This window comes from Neomonachus schauinslandi, chromosome 13 (genome assembly GCF_002201575.2).
Source record: "Neomonachus schauinslandi chromosome 13, ASM220157v2, whole genome shotgun sequence".
NCBI lineage: Eukaryota > Metazoa > Chordata > Mammalia > Carnivora > Phocidae > Neomonachus > Neomonachus schauinslandi.
This window is the reverse complement of record NC_058415.1, coordinates 6781142-6806919: the sequence shown is the minus strand read 5'-3', so window position 1 is coordinate 6806919 and position 25778 is coordinate 6781142. Positions and strand designations below refer to the sequence as shown.

Here is a 25778-nt window from a genome sequence, read left to right as displayed (position 1 = left end):
CCGCCGTCTGTGGCCCAGGCTAGTGCGGGGTGTGCGTCGGCATCGCGGCCAGCGGAGGGATTCTGGGTAACGGCCCCGGCCGGCTGGGGCGGCTGGCTCCGCGCAGCAGGTTCCGTTCACGCCAAGTCCGTTGGCAGTGGAGGTTCTAGGGCTGGGGGCCGCGGGACATGGAGCAGCCGTGGCCACCGCCAGGACCTTGGAGCCTCCGTCGGGCCGAGGGTGAGGCTGAGGAAGAGAGTGACTTGGACGTGTCCCCCAGTTCTCCCCGCTGCCCGCAGCTGCCGGGCGGCGGCGCGCAGGTGAGAGGGGTCCCGCGTTTGGCGAGGGGGATGGGGAGGTGCCGTCGCCAGGCCCCCAGAGTCCCCTGTCTCTGCGCCCCTCCTTGTGCCCTGTTCTGCGCCCCCATTTCACTCCCGGGGGTCCGGAGCTTGATGCTCATCCCACGGCTATTGTAGCGTCTTCTGAGGGCTTCTAAGAGGGGCTGGCCACATATTGCCAACCTCCACCTCCACGTACACCTTTTCACCTTGCTAATTCCTTCCCATCCTTGGAAGACGTTCCTCCCCCTCCCCCACCCCCACCCCGCTTCTGACAGCACCCAGATTTGGGGCGGCTAACGTTATAACGTTGACCCTTTGTCCCCTTGTGCGTGTCTTTCTCCGAGCGCGTTATTCTGCTGAAGGCTCTGATACTTGTGCACGGTTAATAGTTTGGAACAGTGAATGGTTGGTTTTATTTCAGTAATTTACGGAGCTCCTGACTTTATGCAGATTTAGGACCCAATTTCACTGACTTCTGACATCTGAATAAATTCTGTAAAGCTCGCTTTTGATGCTGGTGTAAATCTGTCTCGTGAACGTGACCATTTTCCCCGTCCGGTTATGTTTTAAGTTTTGCTTCTTATCATTTTCCAGTGACAACATACAGGCACACGTTTGCCTTTTCCTTCAGACTTCTTCCTCAGATTCTTGGTGCTACTTGTGGTTTTCAATCCAGCCTTCTTTGATCTGAAACTTATCCAAACGACACACCTTTTAGGATTTTTCTGGGTCCTGTCTTAGGGAGTGCTTACATACTCTTATCACCTTGTCCTGGTTTTTCTCCTAATCTGAGTGTGTTTGGAAGTATATTTCAGGGACACAGACTAAACACTAACATGTTAAGTGAAACGGGTTATAGGTGTCTCTCTGCCTTCTAGGCTTCTTGCAAAACGGGGTACCTAAGAGCTTAACTGAATTAACGGTTTTTCTCTAGGCTCATCTTGCTAGCTGTTGGTGAAGGTGAGTTATTTAAATCGTTTGCCAATAAGTGTAAGGCCATCGGTCCTATGCCCAGCTCATTGGGTTAGTTGGCTTCACGGAGAAAAATGCTGTTTCATAACCATAGACTGTACTTCGGCCAGCCAGTCTCTGGGAAAGTGCAAGACATTTTTTAGGAGGCCAGAATGAGAGTTGACAGGTCAGTAGTCATCCCCTAATTATGGATCGCTAGTGTCATCTTTATATACAAAATGTGTTATATGAGCATATAATGAATGTGTTATGGAGGGAAAAAATATGAACAGCAGCTGCTGTTGTCAGTTTTGAAGGCATATGGAGAGAATAAGAGGTCTCCAGAATTTCCATGCATTGTGGTTGAATCACAAAAGTAACCTAAAAGAAACACTGAACTTAGAAAATATCTAAGCTGGATAATACCCAGCTGGCTAAGTCGGAGGAGCATGCCACTCTTGATCTCCGTGGCCTGGGTTCGAGCCCCATGTTGGGTGTAGAGATTACTAAAATAAATAAATAAACAAACTTTTAAAGATCTGTATATTTTTTACTTGTGCACGTGGAATTGTAAGCTTATTTAGCTGAAAGTGATTTTATGAGCAAATAGGCTTATCTTCTTCATTAAAAATGATTTCTCAGAGATCCTATAGCTAGTTAGTGGCAGAATTAAAACTAGAACCCACTTCTAACTCCTAGTACAGTGTTTTTTCCTACCTGCTGCACTTCCCATCCTGTGATGTAATGTAAAACCATCTGGCTGACACTACCTTTGGTGTTAAAATTTGCAAAGTGATTACTAATCCTAAATTAGTTCATGTGTTTATAACCCACTACTTGTCTTGCTGACTTTAGGACTTAAGTTTTTGGATTGGAATATTTGGAAAGAATAAAATGCTTCATTAAATGATAAACATTTTATAATTTTTTTCAAAAACAGCTCTGGTTTAATTTTACCAGACATGGGGAATCTAGACATCTTAGTGTCGTATGTGATGTATAGTTCTGATACCCAGTTAAAGTAAAAGGCAACTCAGAATTTAGAGATCATGTTCGAGCATTTTTAATGTAAAGTTACACTAGTAAACTTAATGCCAGCAGTTCCTTTTTGAATTCATGTTCATTAAAATATTATTATGTTTAGAGGCGCCTGGGTGGCTTAGTCGTTAAGCGTCTGCCTTTGGCTCAGGTCGTGATCCCAGGGTCCTGGGATCGAGCCCCGCATCCGGCTCCCTGCTCCGCGGGAAGCCTGCTTCTCCCTCTCCCACTCCCCCTGCTTGTGTTCCCTTCTCTCACTGTGTCTCTCTCTGTCAAATAAATAAGTAAAATCTTTTAAAAAAATAAATAAAATAAAATATGATTATGTTTAATGTTCCTCTGAAACCTCAGTGTGTTCATAGGTAAAATGTGATCTTTTTTTTTTTTTCTTAATCATCTCAGTATATGTTGGATAGTTTCCTCAAATGGCCAGATGTTGTCTGTGTAGTCTGTGGAGAAGAATTTAACATGAATCATTTTTAGAATGTAGAAATAAGATTTCTGTGTTTGATTTGAGACATGAATATTTCTTCCCACATAATTTTGAAAATGCAAGGTATTTTCATTTGTCCATATTGCCTTTCTTAGTATAGCTTTGTCTTACAATAAACAAATTTTATAGCTTTATTATTCTCCTTTTCCTGGCCCCTTCTTAAGTATAGCTAGGCTACAGTTGCTCTTGATGCTATCTAAGATAGCAAAAAATAAAAATAAATATTTTACTTGGTTGGTTAGGGCCTTGTGGTACCTGGGCTCCAAACCTGCTAAATGAATAAATCACCTGAATAGCAACAGTGTCCACATTTGCCACAATAGAAATCTAAACTCAGCTGAAAAGTAGAGGCTTTTCATGCTACTTGCCTCAGAATTCTTTGCCACCACTAGTCTGTTCCAAGAAGTGGAGAATCATTTATGCATCTGAGATTTATGGAATTCTGGCCCCTCGAGAAGCTGCTGGTTGAGTAAACAAATAAGCACAATATTGTGTGAAAACACCGCTAAGAAGTATGCAAACCTTGAGTGGGAAGGGAAGGGATTAGAAAAAACTTAAGGAAGTGATGCCAGAGTCTGGAATGGGGATAAGAGTTGGGGGATAGGGGTTGCTACATTGAAAGGAGTGGGGGATGGAAAGAATAAGCTAACAAGTAGGAGAGTAACTAGAACTGAGTCTAGAGAGAGAATAGGAAGTGAGATCATGAAGGACCTTGCCACAGAATTTGTGCTTTACCCCAAGACTCTAAGAATGTGTAAAATTATCAGATTTGTTTTTTGGAGAAATTACTCCCAAGTCTAGTAGAGTGGAGAATGACTTCAGATGAGAAAGACTATGTATAATTGAGGTATGAAATTATAAGTGCTTGAGTAGTGACGCATATTAGGGAACAGATTGAAGTAAAATTGTTCTGAATACTTAGTTTGAAATTGATCTGCATTTTGGCTGAGAAGTCATAAAGAATGTGCCTTCAGCTTTTGTTTTATAGAGCTGAAGAATATAAGGAATTAAACACCCATCACAGTGCTGTAAGTGTAGTGGTTTAGTAAATATTAAAACTAATTACTGGGGCGCCTGGGTGGCTCAGTCGGTTAAGCGTCTGCCTTCGGCTCAGGTCATGATCCCGGGGTCCTGGGATCGAGCCCTGCGTCGGGCTCCCTGCTCAGTGGAGAGCCTGCTTCTCCCTCGCCCTCTGCCTGCCACTTGGCCTACTTGTGCTCTCTCTCTATCTCTCTGTCAAATAAATAAAAACCTTAAAAAAAAATTTTTTTTTTAGATAAAACTGATTACTCTTGCTTTTGATTGGAACAGTCAGTCACCAGGATGGACCAGTTTTTGGTGGATTTTTTTTGTTTTTATAATTTTGCCTATTTTGATTAGGATTAAGTTAAAGAATGTCTGTCTGTCTGATCGACTCAGTTATAAACAGAAATTCCCCATATAAGAACTTCTCAGATCACCAGGGATTGGGATAATATAGAAGGAAAATAGAAACCAAGAAGTAATTACTTCTAAATAAAAGGTTCTTTGCAGTGAGGAACTTCCAGAACAAAACTCTAAAGATCTGGTTTTCAGCATGTTGAGTTGTAAGGTGATGAACTAGATTGAAGCTTTTGTTCTCATTATTCTGCTCTTTTAGGACTGTGAAGCTGTAAATCAGATGTTTCTTGAGCACCAGCTATAGGCAGAACATTGTGCTAATTATCGGGCTTTTTGCTGCTGTTAGTTGTCGGAGAGCGGTATAGATTAACAAAGAAGTGTTTAGAGTCTAGTTCATGAAAGAAGACCTATAATATAAAAGTATAACTGCATACACAGAAGGCAGAATGCATATGTACCAAAACTGTTGTACAGCAATCCTTGACTAAAAGAAAATTGAATTGTGCTGCATAAACATACCCCTTGTCTTCTTCATTTCTTACACTGTTGTTTTTTATCCAGATGTATAGCCATGGAATTGAACTGGCTTGTCAAAAGCAGAAAGAGTTTGTGAAGAGCTCTGTGGCATGCAAATGGAATCTCGCTGAAGCTCAGCAAAAACTTGGTAGCTTAGCCCTGCATAACTCTGAGTCCTTGGATCAGGAACATGCCAAAGCACAAACAGCAGTATCAGAGCTAAGGCAACGTGAAGAAGAATGGCGGCAGAAAGAAGAAGCTCTAGTACAAAGAGAGAGAATGTGTCTGTGGAACATGGATGCCATTAGCAAGGATGTTTTTAACAAGGTACAACTTTTTATTGGATTATAATGAAAGAAGAGAAAATGGAAGTGTTTGTACAAACCAGTTGTGCATATTTGGTAACAAAGCAACAGAACCTATGAACAGTATTCAGTTTTGACAGTTTATGAAAAGTGTTACAGAGGGACGCCTGGGTGGCTCAGTCGGTTAAGCATCTGCCTTCGGCTCGGGTCCTGATCTCAGGGTCTTGGGATCGAGTCCTGCATCGGGCTCCCTGCTCACCGGGGAGTCTGTTTCTCTCTCTCCCTCTGTCTCTTCCCCTGCTCGTGCTCTCTCTCTCAAATAAATAAATAAAATCTTTAAAAAAAAAAAAAAGTGTTACAGAAACCTGTATCCCCAGTAGTGTCAAATGTGGGTAGTCGTTAATATAAATCCGTAGCTGTAGCATAGCACACTACATGTAAGGGTGGACTCTGGAATCAGACTCCGATCTCAGCTTTGTCACATGCTGCTGGCTTTGTCACCTTGGGCAAGTCACTTGACATCTCTAAGCCTCGGTTTCTTCAACAATACAGGGTGAGTATGAAGACGGAGGTAATTTCTTAAAAGCCCACAGGTTAGGGCCAGGCATGTGGTAAAGCTCATACGTTAAAAGAGCTTTCCGATGTTGCTGTCAGCTTGCTATCAGTTTTGTAACACTAATGTGTAGATACTGGATTTATTAAATAGAGTCTTTCACTGTTACTTACCAGTATGTATTTGGTAAACCTCAGGTAATAATCCAAATTTAGCATGACCAACATCACCGAATGGACTAGTACAGCACTTCTGCCAAGTTAGTAGTTATTAAGAGTGGTGTTCGTTTTCTCACTGGATTATGTAGGCTTTATTCTTTGACTGTTGCATCTGAAGAAGAAATGGGCAGTGAAATTCATTTTTACTAATGTGTAAAGTAACACTTCTTCTGTTTGTACTAAACTCTCGAAGCTTCAGGGATAGACTGCTCTTTCTTGTCTAAGTCCACATTAACTCTATCTTTAACCATCATTACTCTCTAGACTTCTCAGTCCTTAACACTATTTGTTTCTGTCCTAGCATCCACTCTCAACCCATCCTCTTAAGCACTTTCAGTTTCCTTCCCCTGGACCATCCCTAGTTCTGCTGCAGTAACAAGAAATACACATAGGTTAAATGTACAACAGCACTATCTCCATCAGTGCTTTATTAAATTGAGAAAAATTATGAGTACAGCATGCTTACTATAAAAAAAAAAACCGAGTATGTAAAATAGAATTGAAAGGCTTCCTTCACTTCCAGTTTCAGTCCCAGAGATAACCACTGTTACAAGTGAGTTGTATCTTTCTAGACTTCCTATGTGTTTGTGCCAGAGTGTATTTATTTCCACACACACCCCAAGATCATTCTTTATCTGAATGATTCACTGTATCTGTATATATTGTCCTAAGGAGCGTGTCTTCTCAGCATTTATTTCTGGTTTGCATTTACACACCATAACTACTTAAAATATTTTTTTTTTCTTCCAGAGGGAATGCTCAAAGTGCAGTGTTTCTTTGTTTTATAAGGTTAATGTCTCTTAACACAGTGGTCACAAAGGAAATATTTTCATTTGTCTCTGCTTTTATTTTGTTGTTTTTTTTTTTAACTTAGGTTCTAACATAGCCTACATTTATACCACAAATTAATTAGGATTATCTTTATGTTCCAGTCATTTGCTCAAAATCGTACATTGATTTTGTCTGGGAGCTTGAGACTTGAGAGGACTGGTCTAGATCTGCGCTGTCCAACTCGATAGCCACTAGCCACATGTACTATTGAGCGCTTGAAATGTGGCTAGTCCGAATTGAGATGTGCTGTAAGTGTAAAATACACACCAGATTCCGATAACTTAGCACCAAAAAAAGTAAAATATTTCATGAATAATTTTTTTTGTCTTACATGTTGAAATGATCGTATGTTGGATATGTTGGGTTAAATAGATGTGTTACTGACTTCATCTGTTTCTTTTTGCTTTTTAATGTGGCTAATACAAAACTTTATATTTGTGACTTGGATTATGTTTCTATTGGACAGTGCTGGTCTAGATAGCAGGATATATAAAGGAAATGTTTTTATTTTGAAATATATAAACTTGTGTGCTTTTGAGTTGTAAACTGGCAGAGAGCTAGTTTGCGCTTTTTGTTTTTGGCAGTGATGATCACAAGGTTTAAATGCGATCACAGAATGTTCTGAGAAACTGTCCTGCCAGTTTTTCTGGCTAGATAAAAACTTCATCTTGGTCTGCTTTATGGCTTATTAACTGAAAATAAGCATCTCCTTAATAGAAATCTGTACTTGATTTCAGAATCAAACTGGCCTCTCCTAAGAAAAGTTTACAACAAAGGTCCATTTTAGGTTTATGTCTTTGCAAAGAAGTTATAATAAATATGTTTATACACTTTGAATGTCTAAGTTTATTTCCAGCAAGAACTCCAAAGATTAGGCTAGAGTTGCAAATATTTAATGGAAATGAATAATGTGAAATACATATTATGCATGTAAAGGATCTTTCTATACTTTGATAGGGAAATTCTATTTAATGCACTTGGATTTTTTGGTATGATTTCTAAAATAATTCTATAATTTTGCACATGTACCATTTTAAAAAATAATGAAACTTTTAATTTTTTTTAAGGAGTTTAACAGATAAATTTAATAATATAGTATCAGTATAATACTATACCACCTTTTTATAGTGTCTGTAGGAAGCATTGCTAGGCATTCAGTATCTGAGAAAGAATATTCAGTGAATATAAAATCTGATTTTAACTTCAAGAATTTTTTTCTTAGAGTTTTATTAATCAAGATAAAAGAAAAGAAATAGAAGATGAAGATAAATCAAAATCATTTATGCAGAAATATGAACAAAAAATCAGACATTTCGGTAAGTCTACTGCTTAGTTTCCTTCTTTTATGAAGTGTTTGATATTGGGGCGCCTGGGTGGCTCAGTCGGTTGAGAGTCCGACTCTTGATCTCGGCTCATGTCATGATCTCGGGGTCGTAAGATTGAGCCCCGGGTAGGGCTCCGTGCTTAGCAGGGTATCTCCTTGAGATTCTCTCCCCCTCTCCCTCTGCCCTCCTGCTTGCTTGCGCTCTCTCTGTAAAATAAATAAATCTTAAAAAAAAAATAGTGTTTGATATCATAAATATGTGTACAAAAAGTGTATTTATAAAATGGGGACCAAAAAGAAGATAAATGGCAAAACTCGTTTTGTGGCTACTTCTGGCACAGTTGTATAGCTCTTGCTTTAAACTGTTTTTTGGTCATAAATAGACTGACAGTTAACTAAATTGAGAAGAGAAGCAAAATTCAATCTATTATTATATAATGCTACCCTCTAAGGCATAGTCTTTGCTTACTCCATAGCCTTTTTCCATTGCCCCAGTAGTCTTTGCTTTTGTCATTTTCCCTCTTTGCTTCCGTGGTATCTGATTATTTTAGGGTTATAAGATTAGCATTCATTATTTTCAGGTTTTGGATATGTTCCTGTATAATTCCTGCAGATCCTTCAACTGCAATTCAGATAAACATAGTAACAGAAATATGTATACAAAGTACTGAAAATTAGTTTTCTCTATTGGGGAAAGACAGTGAGCTGGGAGTTGATGTGGTGAAGACTTCCCACAAGAGAGAATATCTGAGCTAGATTATGAAGAACACCTAGGAGTTCTCCCTATAGATAAGCGAGCAGCAGCATCGCGGCAAAGGCAGAGTCAGGAAACAACATTCTGTATTGGGTAAGCAGTGTGGTGCTGTGGGGGTCAAAATGCCACTGGGAAATGTTAGGGGTTAAGGCTCAAGGTGTATTTTTTTGATCCCAAGTAATACGTTAATTTGGTAAACATAGTTTTTATTTGTAGTATGTTAGTAAGCTTATTAAGTGGCATTTTGAAATACATTTCCAGTGGTGTTTTCCACCCCCTAAGTATTTAGAGTTTCATTCATCCTTCAATTTTATTAAGATAGTGGATAGTACTTCAGATTTTTTCCCCCTTTTTATGTAGTTTATTCATAAAGGATTCATTTTTCTCATATTTCTTGTTTTAAAAGAAGAAAGCAGACTGTATTCAAATTCAAGGATAGAACCTGAAGAAATGAACAAAGTTCACTTTTAAACATTTTGGAAATGAGTCTTAGTTGTGGTAATGTGATTTGCCACTCCCACCTGCAGTCCTTGCTTCCTAGACCTGTGTGTTCCACTGCATCTAGTGGAATGGCATCCTTTAAGGTGTTGTCACCCAGTTGGCATTCTGGAAGCTAGTTGCTTTGGAGCTGTGGGAAACCTAGTAGGTGCAAAACAGTTCCCTCATTTTTGCTGTAAACTGAATGCCTCAATAAGGAACAATTTTGTGTGGGGAAAATAACCCAATCTCAACAAGGTGTTGTAACCCACCTGGCAGATAACTATATTTAAGTCTTCAATAAAACATTTAACCATTCCATAAAACCTGCTTCTGGGTAGTGATGTTTATAAGACCAGTGAATTTCATGAGCCTGTTGTCTTCATGTCTTTTGCTGTAAAATGAATTTCTGGGTCGAGAACTAATGTGGTATGGTACTAAATAACTCATTTAGTAAGATCACAGATGCATTACTTGTAGAAGCATGGCAAGAAGGGAGGGCAATACCAGATCTAGAATGGGTTTGTTCAAGTGAAGAACCACTGCTCTCTACAAGATGAAATGGTTCCAAGATAATCAGTCTGTTACTTGATGGTTGACTGGTCCGTCCAGCATATTGGTGCCATATTTAGTTTTCAGCACTGGTTTCTGCTACTGGCAAATTAGGCATTCAGAGGCTCTACTGGAATATCTTAATGGGGAGATCCCATGCCGTTGAATCTCTGCATAATCTCAAGTCTGCCACCATGGCCCCCGAGCTTATATTTTGTAAGCAGGGAGATGGCTGAGGAAAAGGCTGACTTGACATCCACAGGTGATTAATAAGCAGTGTTTTTGCCATTGCGTGTTGGGGGCTTCCAGTGTCTCATCCTGTAATACTAACCAGAGCCTTACTGTCTTCAAAGCCAACCAGACCTGATAGCTACTCCCAGATTCACATTATACCTATTTATTAATGGAAATGTACACTGGCTTTTTCCTTTGGAGGAGATACCCTACTTGCCACAGCTCCTTGTATCCCCAGAAATTTTACTAAGGTAGTAGGCTCCCAAATTTTTACGGTTTTTTCCCCCCACTTTCTGGCATGTGTGTATCTTACCAGGACATTTGGATACCTGCTACTTCCTGCTCACCAAGTTCCATCAGTATGAAGTGGGCCGGCTGGTAATTGTGCAGGATGATGAGATGATTAAAGTCCCTGTGGACTAAATTGTGGCATAGAGCTAACAGAGACCTTAGGCAAGATAGTGAAAGTTTAATGCTGTTCCTGCTGGGTGGAAGCAAATGTTTCTGGTGTTATATTCTTATTGTGGTAAGGGGCGGGGGGGGGAGAGGGGAAGCATTTGTCAGAATTATGACTACAGTGATATACTTCTTTGAATTAAACACATCTGGAAGAGCAGCTGTAATTAAAGCTTCCGACTGGAGGCTTTTCAAACTTGGGTTCATTCCAGACTCTTGGAAGACATGGGCCTGATACGTAGGGAGCTGTGAAGGGCTCCAGGGGCTCAATAACGGGACTTCTCTGTGGTTTCAAGTATACTTAACATTAACATTTCCGTTATGGTATTTGTTGACTGTCTTATGTTATTTTTGCTCTTATAATTAGGTGGACTTTATCATTTAATGATAAATGGTACGATCATACCATGGAGTATTTTGAAGCAATGAAATCTTGATTTTTTTTTCCCCCTTACATTTGTATTTAATTTATTTGCTTTGGTTAATTCATGTTTTATAAATATAAAATAACAATTTAGCAACAAAGTCTGTTTTCTTTTAAATTTCACAAAAGTTGAGACGCCTGGGTGGCTCAGTCGTTAAGCGTCTGCCTTCGGCTCAGGTCATGATCCCAGGGTCCTGGGATCGAGTCCCACATCGGGCTCCCTGTTCGGCAAGAAGCCTGCTTCTCCCTCTCCCATTCCCCCTGCTTGTGTTACTGCTCTCGCTATCTCTCTCTCTGTCAAATAAATAAATAAAATCTTAAAAAAAAAAAAAGAAAAAAGAAAATTAATATGTATGATAGGATTCTAATTTTGTTTAAGTCATTAAAAAATAAGCCCAGAAAGAAATACATTAAAGTGTTAACATTAATTTTCTCTTGAAGGATTGCAGATGATTTTTCTGGATTTTTCAAATTCTTCACAATGAATATACATTATTTTTATAATATGAAAAAAAAATTTTAAAGGGTTTATCCTAAGAATTCAAGGATGGCTTAACATTGGAAAATTTATTGATTTTATTATAAACTGTATTAACAGTTTATAATAGTATAACCACAGTACTTGGTGATCAGTTTGATGTGGGAAGAATAGAAATGTCTAGAGGAATTTCTAGAATTTTTGAGTGGGTGACGTGGAGCCTAGGAAGCACCATAGATGGCAGGGAAACAAAAATGGGTTTAGTTTCAAATAAGATGAGTTTATGTGCAAGCATGTAGGTAGAAATAGTTGTCTGGTGGTAGGTGATTGGAAATACAGGAGCCCTGGGACTACAGAAATACAGAAAAAGAGGTCATTTATCTTTCATTAAGAAATTTACAACCTTGGGGCACCTGGGTGGCTCAGTCGTTAAGCATCTGCCTTTGGCTCAGGTCATGATCCTAGGGTCCTGGGATCGAGCCCCGCATCGGGCTCCCTGCTCGGCGGGAAGCCTGCTTCTCCCTCTCCCATTCCCCCTGCTGTGTTCCCTCTCTCGTTGTCTCTCTCTCTTTCTCTGTCAAATAAATAAATAAAAATCTTTAAAAAAAAGAAAAAGAATAAGAAATTTACAACCTTTTTGGGAGATTTTTTAGCAGGTAGAGACATTAAAATGATTAGTATAATTTAAAGGATTCAAATCTTTTACCCTGTAAGTATAATGCAAAGAAGAAAGGGAAATCAGTAACAATGTGTATTGGAGGACCATTTCGGGAATTAGGTGGAATACTGAGAGCCAATGGATGGATTGGGATTTAGATGTTGAGGAAAATACATAGGTGAAAGCGCATAATTAAAAAATTTTAATTTGTCAAAGTCAGGTTTTTCAAGCATTCAGAGATTGGTTGGCTAGTTGAAATGACTAGATTAATCTTAACCAAAGTATTTAATATTTAATGAAAGAATGAATTACTCCCTTTTGTGTTGATACTACCTAATATTTACTCTCGTCACAGGCACTGTCCCAAGTGCTTTATGTGTATTAACTCATTTAATTCTCACAGAAACCCTCTGAGTGAGATACTGTTATTAGCCTTATTTTACAGAAGAGGAAAGGGAGGCATAGAGACTGGCAAGGCATATCTCTACAGTAAGCAGTGAGGCCAGTTTTTGGACCTAAGCAGTTGGTTTCCAGAGGTGGCTTGCTTAGTCGCCATGCTGGATTGTGCTACTCTCTACTTGTTTGTAAGTTCGTTTACAAATTCCAAAATAACATTAGTAATTTCAGCTATGTTCTGTTCCACTAAAGCCACTGATTATCTTTAAGTATTTTGTTCGTAAGATTCCACACTGTTTTCACATAGGTGTGTATGGACTACTTGTAACCTAACCTCAATTTCATAATTGATAATGCATTTTTGAAATCAAGTGATGACAGGTATTTCTCAGATAAAGAAAAGCTGTGGTCAACTTCAAGTATTAATTTTGTCTTAGGTATGAAATGGATAGTTTAAAAATTGTAACATTTAATGATACCCTTCCTCATGATCCCTGTGTCACTAACCATTTCATATTATCCTTCCTGTAAAAGAAACCAAAATAGATAGGATTTTGGTGCCTCAGTAAGTCATGATGCTGCCATGGAGAAGTAAACAGAAGCAATGCTCTCTCTGTGGATGGTGGATAGAATTGGAAATACTACCTCTTCGGGAGTATAACAAAGCTAATGCAAAACTGCTTCATAGGATTTATTTTATGGCTTCAGGTATAAGAAAGAAAGATTATGCCTTCTTTAGATCTGACCCCTAGAAGTTATTAGACTTTTTAAGTATACCTTGAGGAGTAGTTTTAAGTAACTTTCAAAATCATTGTTCTCAGAATTTAAAATGCCCTAATCACTGTATCCAAAGTGTTGGGGAAATACTTTATAAAGCTTGTAAAACTCCTTATGTGAAAATGCTAAAATGCTTACTCCCTCCTTTTTTTTTAAATGAGGAAATTAATTTATTTTCAGTTGATTCCCATGTGTTGCTAAATGTGTATTTCTCAGTAAGACATTCGTCCTCAGTTTTGTTCTTATTTGTATTCTAATATGAAACTTTAATAGAAGTTCAGTTTGTGTCTAGAGGAAAGCTTTACTGCCAAACTGTTGAGACCACCTTATAAAATTTCCATAATGATTCAGGGACATACAGACTTCTTTGGATGAGTCTTTTTTTTTTTTTTTTTTTTTTTACGATTTTATTTATCTATTAGAGAGAGCACAAGCAGGGGCAGAGGGAGAGGGAGAAGCAGACTCCCCACTGAGCAGGGAGCCTGATGTGGGGCTCGATCCCAGGACCCCGGGATCATGACCTGAGCCAAAGGCAAACACTTAACCAACTGAACCACCCCGGTGCCCCTGGATGAGTCTTAAGAGTCTAAAGCTAACGTAGTTAATTTGTTCAAGCGTAAGGCTTACTGTACAAAATTAAAAGCTGAGCACTTTGCTGGTTCCATGATGGCATTGACTTTTTCACCAGATTTCTAACTAATTTGGATAAAGATCAAGATAGACCTTTAGTAGTATTTGGATTAGCTTGATATTTTGAAGCAAATGGTATCTGCCTTCAAGTATGCTTAACTGATTTTGTTTCTGTGTTATAAATACTCCTAAATGATTTACATGACTGAAATGGTTAAAGTATATTTACTGTTATAATACTCCTGGATTGGTTTTCCATGCTGTCAGCGTCTGACCATATCATCTTAGATATTTTTAAATAAATTAGAGATAATGTGGTTTTTCTGTTTTATTAAGCGTTTGCTAAATACAGTTTCTTGAGGTTTTGCTTTCTTTGCCATCTTTTTTTTTTAAGATTTTATTTATTAGAGAGAGAGAAGGAGAGACAGTGAGAGAGTACAAGTGGGGAGGAGAGGGAGAAGCAGGGAGCAAGGAGCCCAATGTGGGGCTCGATCCCAGGACCCCGAGATCGTGACCGGAGCTGAAGGCAGATACTCAACCGACTGAGCCACCCAGGCGCCCCCCTTTGCCATCTTTCTAGTAGAAAATTTTGTATTCTGTGAGTAAATAATACTGAGTCTTTTGAAATCATTTGTACTCAGTTCAGCATAGGATGACCAGTCATCTCAATTTGCCTGGAACTTCAGGCATTTCCCACATGGAGGGTTTTTTGGCTTTATACCAGTCACCTTACTTTAACCTGACTAATTATCTGAAATAAAACTTTTTGTGAACTTGGGAAGCTATTTCCAATATATTGGTATTGCTTTAAAAGAGTTTTATCGCAGCACCTGGGTGGCTCAGCCGTTAAGCGTCTACGACATTTCGCTCAGGTCATGATCCTGGAGCCCCATGCAGGGAGTCTGCTTCTCCCTCTGCCTCTCACCCCACTCATATGTGCACGCGTGCTCTCTCTCTCAAATAAATAGGTAAAGTCTTTTAAAAAAAAATAAATAAATAAAAGAGTTTTATCCCTCTCATTTGCTCTTTTACCATTAACAAATTGCTGTGGTAATATGAATTGTCTTTAAAGAAAATCATTTAAAATACCAGTTTCTTTGTTTATAAGAGTATTTGACAATTGTGGTTTAATTCTTTTTTTTACAGGTATGTTGAGTCGATGGGATGATAGTCAGAGATTTTTATCTGACCATCCATACCTTGTATGTGAAGAGACTGCTAAATATCTTATTTTATGGTGTTTTCATCTAGAAGCTGAGCAGGTATTGTGTGAACCTTGAGTTTCTGGAACCTTAGTGGAATTCTGATTTACTTTTTTGTTTTTTTGTTTTGTCTTTTATGTTACTTTAAATGAAAGCAGGAAGGTTATTAAATGGAATTAATAATTTTTTTGTTTTTATATCTACTTGAGTTTACTGTGGGAATATTTTTAGTTGTTTTAGTTAGCATATGGAGACTTTTCTCCAGTGTGCTTTCTTTGCCGCCTCATTTCTCTTGTTCCCACATACTATAAACACTTTTCTTTTTTAACCTATTGGAAAATCATGTTTTAAAATCCAAATAGTAATCACAATATTAAATTTCCAGAGGTATTTCTCATAATTTCAATCTGTCTATTTTCAGAAAGGGGCTCTAATGGAACAAATAGCACATCAGGCTGTTGTAATGCAGTTTATTATGGAAATGGCCAAAAACTGTAATGTGGATCCAAGAGGGTGTTTCCGCTTATTTTTCCAGAAAGCCAAAGTAAGTAACTATTTAATATTTTTAAATGGGAAGATGAAGCTTTAGCTGAGACCTCTTTGGTCCATATACATCAAAGGCAGCCAGTCCAACCAGAAATTCTCCAGAGGTATATATACTAGAGAACAGATTTCTCAACGTGTGGTCCAGGACACCCAACGGTCTTCAAGACTTGGTTTCAGGAGGCCTTGAGTCAAAGCTGTTTTCATAATAACATGAAGATGTTATTTGATACAGAAGCAGATGTGTGAATCCAGCTGTCTTCTGTTAAACCAGACTTGTCACTAAATATTTTTTGTTATAAATGTTAACATGTAATGGGTTTGTTGTTATATTTTAGATAATATTTTTCAAATTCCTGGGTTTTACTTTCTAACACAGTGAACATTGGCAAATAATAGCCTATATAATCAGGAGCTCTTTAGTTTCCTCAGCAGTTTTCAACAGTGTGAAGGGAGTCCTGAGACCCTAAGGTTTGAGAACTGCTGCCCTTGAGAAGCTCTTATACACGTGCAGCACATACCATAATGTTCACAGTGGAATTGTTCATAATTGCAAAAAGCCTGGGAGCAACCCAAGTGTCTGTTGACAGTAGAATGAATGGGATATTCGTTTGGGTAAATATTAACCAGCATTAGTGTGGATGAAAAAACAAGAGTGTGGGAAAAAAACAAGTCACAGAATGATATATCCAGTAGCTTTTAAAACATATTCTATATTCTTTATAAAGTTGCAAAACAAGCAGAACTAAACAATATATAGTTGAAGGGACATAAGTAAGCAATAAAACTGAAGAGGCAAAGGAGTGACTTTTAAGAAGAAAGTAACCTCAGAGAAGGGAGAAGAAACGCTCTTGGGAACTGATTTGTAAGAAGCTAGTAATGATCCATTTCCTAATTTCTATGGGTACATAGTCGGGTTTTGTCCAGTAAACTACATAGGTATTTTACATGTTTTTTTATATATATAGTTTATTTCAGCATACACAGTTAGACGTTAGAAGGAAATATACCAGAAGTTTAACTTTGATTATTCTTGGGTGGTAGAATTACATATGATTTCCATTTTATTTTATATATACTACAATGAACATATTCCCTTTTATAAAGAGGAAAAAAATGTATTAAGTTAAATGTATTAAATTTTAAAAAATACATCAGGTTGATAGTAGCCCTACCTTAAGTGCTTTAAATGCTTCTAAAGTGCAGCCATTTAGGAAATTTTCCCAAAACAGTAAGAGTTTAGTGAGTAAATGATTGAGTTGGTGTTTTAGTTAGGCTTCTAATGACTAGTCTAAATGTTCACTTGACACACAGGCATAATAAAAACCATACTTTGTTCTTCACCTTACATGATTGGATATGTTTGAACTAGTGCTTATTAATAGGGTAATGGAACATAGCCAACCTATGTCTAGTCTTTGAAATTTACTTTGTCAAAATAGAACTGAAAAGTCTTTAATCTTAGCATTTTGTTCTTAATAATTTTTTAAAATTAAGGAATAACTAACTTTCATGGTACTTACTACTTTGTGCCAGGTACTATTCTAAGCACTCTACACGGATTAAGTCATTAAATCCTCATACGATTTTATGAGGGTTATTATTTCTATTTCACGAGTTAGGAAATTAGCATAGAGAATAGGTTACTTAAAGCAAAAATTAGTCAAGTCTCTCTAGATCTCAATCCCCAGGCCTTCAGCATGCAGCAAAGCCAGCAGCTGCGCCACTTGGCTCCTTTCATGGTTTGTTGCATAACCATTTGAGAAGGATTACTTCTGGATATGAAGGCTAATATCCTGTATGTCTCTGCAAGTACCATATATTGATTAAAGTGAAATGCTGTAATATAATTAAGGAAATGATTGCTAAATTCATAAAAAGGTAGAATGGCAGCACAGAATATTATTGTCTGTGTGATTTGTATAGATATTGATGTTAATAACTAAATAATTCACAGGTTTTAATTGATTACATAACCTAAACTACATTAAAGAAAAAATAGTTTTCCACACAAATGGGCCCAGTGATATTATGGAATGAGATTTTGACAAAATCTCTTCCATCACCTGAACTTAAAGCCTAAAGTCCTAGCATAGGATAAGTACTGTGTCATTCCCTATCTGCAGAGGAAACCTAAGTGGAGGCTACTGCCAATTGGGTGTTTTACATCAAGAGTCTTGATTGTGGGGCCCCTGGGTGGCTCAGTTGGTTAAGCGACTGCCTTCGGCTTAGGTCATGATCGTGGAGTCCCGGGATCGAGTCCCGAGTCGGGCTCCCTGCTCGGCGGGGAACCTGCTTCTCCCTCTACCCTCTCCCTTCTCATGCTCTCTCTCTCTCTCTGTCATTCTCTCTCTCAAATAAATACATAAAATCTTTAAAAAAAAAAAAAGAATCTTGATTATGTTATACATCATTGGAGGAAGGTCCCCTCCTGCAACATAATACTCATTATACTTTTTTCCCTCCATAATGTTGAAAAGGTATTTGCTTCACTAAAACACTAAGGAACTTCCAGAATGGAATTGAATGTTGAATTTTATTTAGTTTTCATTGTTTTACAAATAGGGAGTATAGAGCTGGAGATTTATAGAAACAGCTAACAGTGCCCTATCATTAATTGATGGAGAATTAGAAGGTTTAAAGAATATCCCTTGGTGGTTGCTTGGCAATGTGAGAGGTTAAATGAGAACTATTTTGGATCCTGTCAAGAAAGAGAAATACGGAGAATTCCTACTTTCGTTATATTTGTGTGTATACATATGTATTTGTGTGTGTGTGTGTATGTATGTTTTACTGGTGTAGAGGGAAATGGAGCAAACCAGTCATTAATATTCCTGTAAAACAGGTAGTTTCCACAAATCTTATAGGGATCTTGGTGTCTACGTACATTTAAACTATTCATCTTATCTTTACTTCCTCCACTTCAGATCTGATATGTATGTTAGAATTTACTCTGTGGTCTGGAAGTCTTGAAAAACAGAGTCTTTGTTTTGTGTGTTTTCCAGGTGGAGGAAGAAGGTTATTTTGAAGCATTCAAAAATGAACTTGAAGCTTTCAAGTCAAGAGTCCGACTTTATTCTCAATCACCAAGTTTTCAACCTATGATAGTTCAGAATCATGTTCCCCATTCTAGTGTGGGATCTATAGGTTTGTTAGAATCCTTACCACAGGTAAGTTGGAAAAGTAAATTTTTGTTTTGTTATGTTTTTAAACATTTATTTATTTGTTAGAGAGAGAGAGAGCATGCACACAAGGAAGGGGGGAGCAGCAGGGAGAGCAGGGAGAGGGAGAAGCAGACTCCCTGCTGAGCAGGGAGCCTGATGTGGGACTCGATCCCAGGACTCTGGGATCATGACCTGGGCCGAAAGCAGACGCTTAACCAGGTGGGCCACCCAGGCATCCCTAAATATTCTCGCCTCAGAAGATAACTCTTTCATTTCATGCCATGTTTTGGCATTAAATCTCTTCCATCTCTTGGATATTTAGAGAGACACCAGATTCTACTCCTTTAAATATAGAAGAGATGAGTTGTACCTAAGCACTCTTAAGGGCAAGTGTTACCTATTGATCATCTCAATCATAAACTTTTTAAGATGGCTCCTGAGGAACATCTCATTCTCAGCAAACTGTACTGTTAAGAATTTCTTGGGATTGGGGTGCCTGGGTGGGGCAGTCAGATGAGTGCCCAACTCTTGGTTTTGGCTTGGGTCATGATCTTGGGGTCATGGGATCAAGCCAGTGTCAGCGTGGAGTCTGCTAAAGTTTCTCTCTCTCTCTCTCTCTCTGCCCCCCGCCCAACCCACTGCACACTCACATGGGCACTCGCTCTTAAATAAAAAAAATCTTAAGAAAAAAAAAAGAATTTCTTAGGATGAATTAGCTTCAGAACATACATCCAAGTGGCAACCAAGGTGATTTGTTCCATGAGTTTATTTGGTATTATCTTATGAAATGTTGGTGTTGCCTGCCAGAGGTAACATTTTTAATACATTAATGCACCTTCTGCTAAGCTGCTCTTGCTAGTAATGTTCACTAACCTTTTGAGCCTCTGCTGTGAGATCTAGATAAAGCTGTGTTTCTAGCATGAAAGGATTTCTGTCAGAAGATTTAAGTCACCACTAGAAAGTTGCTGCCCATGTTGATTTTAGTTGCATTTTAATTGAGCCCAGTCATCTCTCATTTCCAGGCCCCAAGATTCTAAGACCAGCTTTAGCCAGTTCAGTCTGTTGCCTACACAGTAAAAAGGGCAGACTCATTCAGAAGACAGTGTGAGGAAAGCCCTGTAGTTTTAAATCTCATAAAGTGGTAGGATTGAGATTTTCAGTATCTACACCTTATGTCTCTATGATTTCACCATTTCAGTTACATAAGTCATAGGCCAAAGCTATAGTTAAGGAAAGCAATTGATAATATTCAACTCAGCCAAAAATACTAATTCTCAAGGATAGAAATAATCAAGGTCTTGATTTTTACATAATTAGTAATATTTCCCCTCAGTGTAATATTCCTCCTCCATTTGTCCTACGGAGTATCTCTCTATTTTTTTTTTTTCTCTCTCTCTCTTTTTTAAGATTTTATTTATTTAATGACAGCGAGAACAGGAACACAAGCGGGGGAGTGGGAGAGGGAGAGGCAGGCTTCCTGCCGAGCAGGGAGCCCAATGCGGGGCTCCATCCCAGGACCCTGGGATCATGACCTGAGCCGAAGGCAGATGCTTAATGACTGAGCCACGCAGGCGCCCCCTACAGAGTATCTCTTAATGCTCTTTAAATATAGTAATGATTTTCTTTTCCATTCTTTGAGAAATAGCCCACAGGGAAGTAGTCTTTCCAAGGGAATTTTATGACTGTAAGACACTGTCAAGTCCAATATATAAACCTATAATTAAGATACCACATAATGAAAACAAAGGAAAAAAGAGACTTAGAAGGATGTTATTGGTTCTAAACATAAGAGGGAAAAGGTACACATTAAAGTATCCTAAGGGGCCTATATTACCAACAAGTTGCTTCTAGTTTGAGAGAAGTAAGTTCTTACTGCACGTATCAGATAGCTGCCGAGTCTGCTACTTGGCCTCCCTTGGCGAGATGGGGGGCTGGGGCTATACGGTTTTGACACTTTAAAGTTGCTGATATTATCAGGATTGTTCAGACTTAGTTCATTTGGGCTCATAACTCATGGTTGGAGAAGTTGAGCATCCTGGTCTAGTCCTCCTGAGGGAGAGAAGGGCTGGATAAAATTTCAGCTAGATGCCCAGAAGGACTGTAGACTGGGTGATGGGAAGCTTTGGGGAGAAAAGCGTACCGTAATGATTATATCCCATTTTTATATATCAGTTTATAGATTTGAAAACACTTTCATATGTTGTTTCATTTCATCTTCTCAAAAGCCCTGTGATTCATTTTCATTCATTTTTACGGATGAATAAACTGAAGCTCAGGGAGGTTAAGCAGTTTGTCTGATGACATGGCTAATACTCCAGGCCTGGATTTCTGTCTTACTTCACTACTCCTTCACCTGCACTAAGATTGTTGTTGAATCATATGCTAGAAACAGGACAGGAGACACAGTCATGTGCTCTTAGAGACTAGTCACTGGGATGAGAAATGTGTTGAGAATGCTACTAGATGAAAATATGGGGTAATCAGTAGAATTTAAGTGTAGATTAGGTTAGGTATGTTGATTGCTTTTTGTTTTTTTAAGTCTCTCCATGATGAGGTCTTACAGTTCTCAGGGAGATGGATGATGAGTTCTGGAGGACTCCAGTCCAGTCTTGGTAGAGAAATTGTAAGCTCTGTTCTGAAGGCCTTTGGAATTGGGCTTGCATTGTCAGAAAAGGTCTTAGCGCTCTGTTTCTTTGGAGAATGGGATAATGAGAGCTTAATAATTTTTTATAAAACTTAAATTGGCATAACACTTCAGCTTTTATTTATGTTTTCAGTTGATAGTAATCTTGTGAAATAAGCAAATACCATCATCCTTAGTTTTGAGAGAACTAAACCAAGGCCTCTTGGACACAGGTGTTGTAATAGTTACCTTAGGTTTATCCTATAGACCAGCTTTTAATTTTATTAAATTGTGATGAGTAGTTTTCTCTTTAAGGACTGCACTACATTAGGTGGTAGAGGCAGGACTGAACTGAGGTCCAGAATTGCTGTAGTATTCCAGACCTCAGGCAGTTATTGGTGCCACTGCCTTCATCAAGACTTGATAGGGTAATCTGGCTTCTGGCTAGCTTTTTGACTTTTACAGATAATGGAACCACAACGTATTGTACTTTATTAAAAAAGAATCTTGGGCGCCTGGGTGGCTCAGTTGGTTAAGCGACTGCCTTCGGCTCAGGTCATGATCCCAGAGTCCTGGGATCGAGTCCCGCATCGGGCTCCCGGCTCAGCGGGAAGTCTGCTTCTCCCTCTCCCACTCCCCCTGCTTGTGTTCCTGCTCTCGCTGTCTCTGTCTCTGTCAAATAAATAAATAAAATCTTTAAAAAAAAAAAAAAAGAATCTTGAAAACCATGCTTCCCTATGGGATGGGAAAGTTTAAGACATCTGTCCCATTTGGACTATTTTCCTCATTGGTGTTCATTAAATAAAATAAACAAAAACAAATGAAACCAGGTGATAATGGTGGTAAAACTCTGAGTAGCTAGCAGATATTCAGAACAACTGAATAGACAAAATTGAATTCTTAGGGAAGAATTTCCTAAGGTCCTGGATCTTAAGGGTTAATGTTCTTAGTCATGGTGCTTTAAGAAATAATAGTTTTATTTTTGCATTTATTGAATAAGGTTTTCTTACTAGCTTTAGAAATATACAGATAGGATATTTATGAGTTTAAAAAATAAAATCCGGGGCGCCCTGGTGGCTCAGTCATTAAGCGTCTGCCCTCGGCCCAGGTCATGATCCCAGAGTCCTGGGATCGAGCCTCACATTGGGCTCCGGGCTCGGCAGGAAGCCTGCTTCTCCCTCTCCCGCTCCCCCTGCTTGTGTTCCTCTCTCGCTGTGTCTCTCTTTGTCAAATAAATAAAATCTTTTAAAAAATGAAATAAAATAAAAAATAAGCAAAATCCAAATTAAAATGTTCTTTTATTCTCAATTTTTAAAATATGGATCTACATACCTCTCAAAAGATTAATAGTTTCTCAATTTGAGTTTGTTTTTAACCTTTGAAAAACCAAAATAGACTCTGAAGGTAGCTATAATTTTTACTTGGTAAATGCATTTTTTTCCTTATTCAAATGTTTTGCATTTTTAATATTTACTGTGGTAATTAGTAATCTTTAAAACACATTGCCAACTTAAAGCCATATTTATCTTTTAAATTGTCAATAGCTTTGTACATAGAATTACATGGAAGATGTACCTTATATGATTAAATAATTTAAATTGCAAGTTTTGTTAAAAGGAAGAAAAAGTTAGTGTTTATTACAGTTCTGTTTTTTACATATATCTGTCTTTGTCACATCCTCTTTGGATCAAGTGGTCCAGTCTATTTTCTTTATCCACTTGGGTTTCAACCCAATTTTGAATTCAGAGTCCATTTTCTTTCCCACCTACTTTACTTGTACTACACTGCAGAGAAATAGACTGTGTGAAACTGAGTATGTAGTTGCATACACTGGCATAAAACTGTTATCATCCATTGTTTCTTCCCTATATTCTTTTTTTTTTTCCCCCCAGAATCCAGATTATCTTCAGTATTCTGTCAATACAGCTCTTTGCAGTTTAAACTCAGTGGTACATAAAGAAGATGATGAATCCAAAATGATGGACACTGTATGATTTGGTTAAGACTGCTGAGGCCAAGTGCTATTTTGTTACAAGAAAGGAAGAACTTGGCTATTTTCTTGACACTTTTATGGGTGCTGCACTTTATTTTTGTTCAGTTTTGATGGGAGGGGAAAAAAGAGTACTGAAACGTTTTGTAAAATTTTTTTTATGTGCTGCTAGGTTTTTTGTTTTGTTTTGTTTTGTTTTTGGAAGAGAGGAGTGGTACCGTATGTTGTAGGAAGTCAAACTGGACTTTTTTTTTTTTTGGCTACTAAATTTGCCTTTAATCTTATTGTTCTCAGTTTTGGAATCAGAGTATGAAAATCTGCACAAATGCAATGTTTACAAGAACTGGTTGATTCTAGGAGGCATCTGCTACAGTCTTTTTTATGTGGATATGTACATGTCCTACTCTACAAAAATGATTAAAGATAAAAATGTACTTGTATCCTACTGCAAATTTCGCTGTCAGGTCTGGTGTTGCATCATAGTAAAAGCAATAAATCAGTAGTTAATAATCTACTAAATAAGCTGGGTGGTAAAAATTAAAACAAAGTCCTTCCCTTTAAAATAATATTACATTTGTATTTTCGACACCATCAGTTAAATCCTTGACTATAATCTCATTTTTATATAGATACTGACTTTATCCCCTATGTATTCTTAAAACTGCATTACTTAGAAGTTAATTTTACCCTGTTGACTTTTCAGTATTAAGGGTTATAGTAATATAAAAAGTGATAAAACTAATATAGATTTTTTTTTAATAAGATCAAGTTCAAGCTCACTCTTAATTTCTTTACTTGACATAGTCTGGGATCTCTCAGGGAGCAAGTTTTAAAAGAATACTAATGGCCTGTAAGAACAAACAGGAAGAATAATCTGATTTTTTAAATCATGGTTGTTTGTTTCATTCTCATGTAGCCCAAGGACTTTTTTAAAAGGCAGGAGGAATCTTGGAAGACCTAACTGCCTCGAGCTGCCAACTCCTTCTAAGAATTCGGTGATCCTTGTTGGTAATGGCTTTTACTACATTTGTCATTTCTGTCCTTAGGTCAGTTACCATAGAATGCTTCTGAGTTTTACTACTTCCTCTAGAATTCATTTCAGATGTGCCAGGGTATTTGAGTATTCACTTGGAATTAGATGACATAGCTTAATTATGCTGTTCTTATTATTGAGGATTCATCTTCTGACTTAGGGGAACATGGGCTTTGGTGTGTATTGGGTATAGTCTCTGGGTCAGTCCCATTGAGGGTAGCAGCACACATTTGGAAGACAGGCTGACTGGGATTGGGAGTACATGTCTCAATTTGAGAAACCAAATAATGCTAAGGGACCCACATGGTGATCAGACCTGTGACCGTGGCCTCATTTGCACCTTGTGTTAACTGAGGTGATAAGGCACGTGATACCCATAGAAATGGACTGGAATTATTGAATCATACTTCTGTAACATCACAATCTTACTGGTTTTCAGAATAAAACTTTTTGTGCTTTTGATAAAAATATATACTCTATAATAAAATGTTTGACTAATTTATATGGTAGTATTCATCAGCCTGTAATTTTTTTTTAAACTAATGACCTAGTTATAGAAGGTTGTTTTTGTTTTGTTTTCCTGTTCTAGAGTAAGCTCTTGTTTTTCCCTTCCTGTCAAACAGAGACTGGAAATCCCTGATGTCACAGAAATGTTACTTGAGCCATTACCTCCCATTCCCCAGCTTCACCTTTCCTCAGGATCTGCCTGGAAGCACCCAAATTGTTTTGAATCTCCTTTGCCTTCTTTAAGTTAGAGGTGTTAATGACCAAGTACTGGAAGGAAAGAGATGACCAACAAACTGAGTAAACTACTGAAGGGTGTTTTGGTTGTGTTCTCTGAAACAGGGATTATTGAAGAACTATTTAAGATTGTAGCTATATATATATATATTTTTTTACTTTCAAAGGGAAGTGTTCTGTTTTGTATGTACATACGATTGAGTTTACTCTGGGGGCCCCTAACTAATGCCATGATTTGCACTTAGAGACTTTAACTTTGACATATTTAGCAGTACTTTAGTACTAAGAACAGTAAATTGACACCCTTTTTATTTTTATTCTGCTTTAGTACTAAGAACTACCCCTTTTAAGAAAAATGTCCTTTTTTCTGTTTCTTAATAAATAATAATATTTCAGATTGAATTTTGCTGGGCTGTCCAGACTTGCTGGGCTGTCCAGACAGATGAAATGTCCCAACAGATGAATGAAACATTTTGACATCAAAGTATCCATCAAAGATTCTTATTTCATCTGATAAAATTAACCTTCTAATAAAAGATTTTTTAAAAAATTAAGTAGCTACTACTTCATCTATTGCCCGTTAACTCGGTGTCATTTTATCCATGGTAGTGGAGATAATACTGATCCAAAATTCGTCTCTAGGAGATAGATGGGTAACATTCTCATCCAGTTACACCATTAGTGGGCTCTTTCCAATTCTGCATAAGCTCATAATGT

General features: G+C 37.9%; 1 protein-coding gene across 1 annotated transcript; it reads left to right on the top strand.

The window, feature by feature from the left end:
• CDC37L1 (cell division cycle 37 like 1) lies at window positions 1–23789 on the top strand. The gene is made up of 7 exons (XM_021694339.1): window positions 1–299; window positions 4744–5025; window positions 7828–7921; window positions 14912–15027; window positions 15389–15511; window positions 18516–18680; window positions 23190–23789. The coding sequence occupies exons 1-7, from the start codon at window positions 168–170 to the stop codon at window positions 23289–23291; spliced, it is 1014 nt and encodes a 337-aa protein (XP_021550014.1). The 5' UTR covers window positions 1–167; the 3' UTR covers window positions 23292–23789.
• The last annotated feature ends 1989 nt before the right edge of the window (window positions 23790–25778 follow it).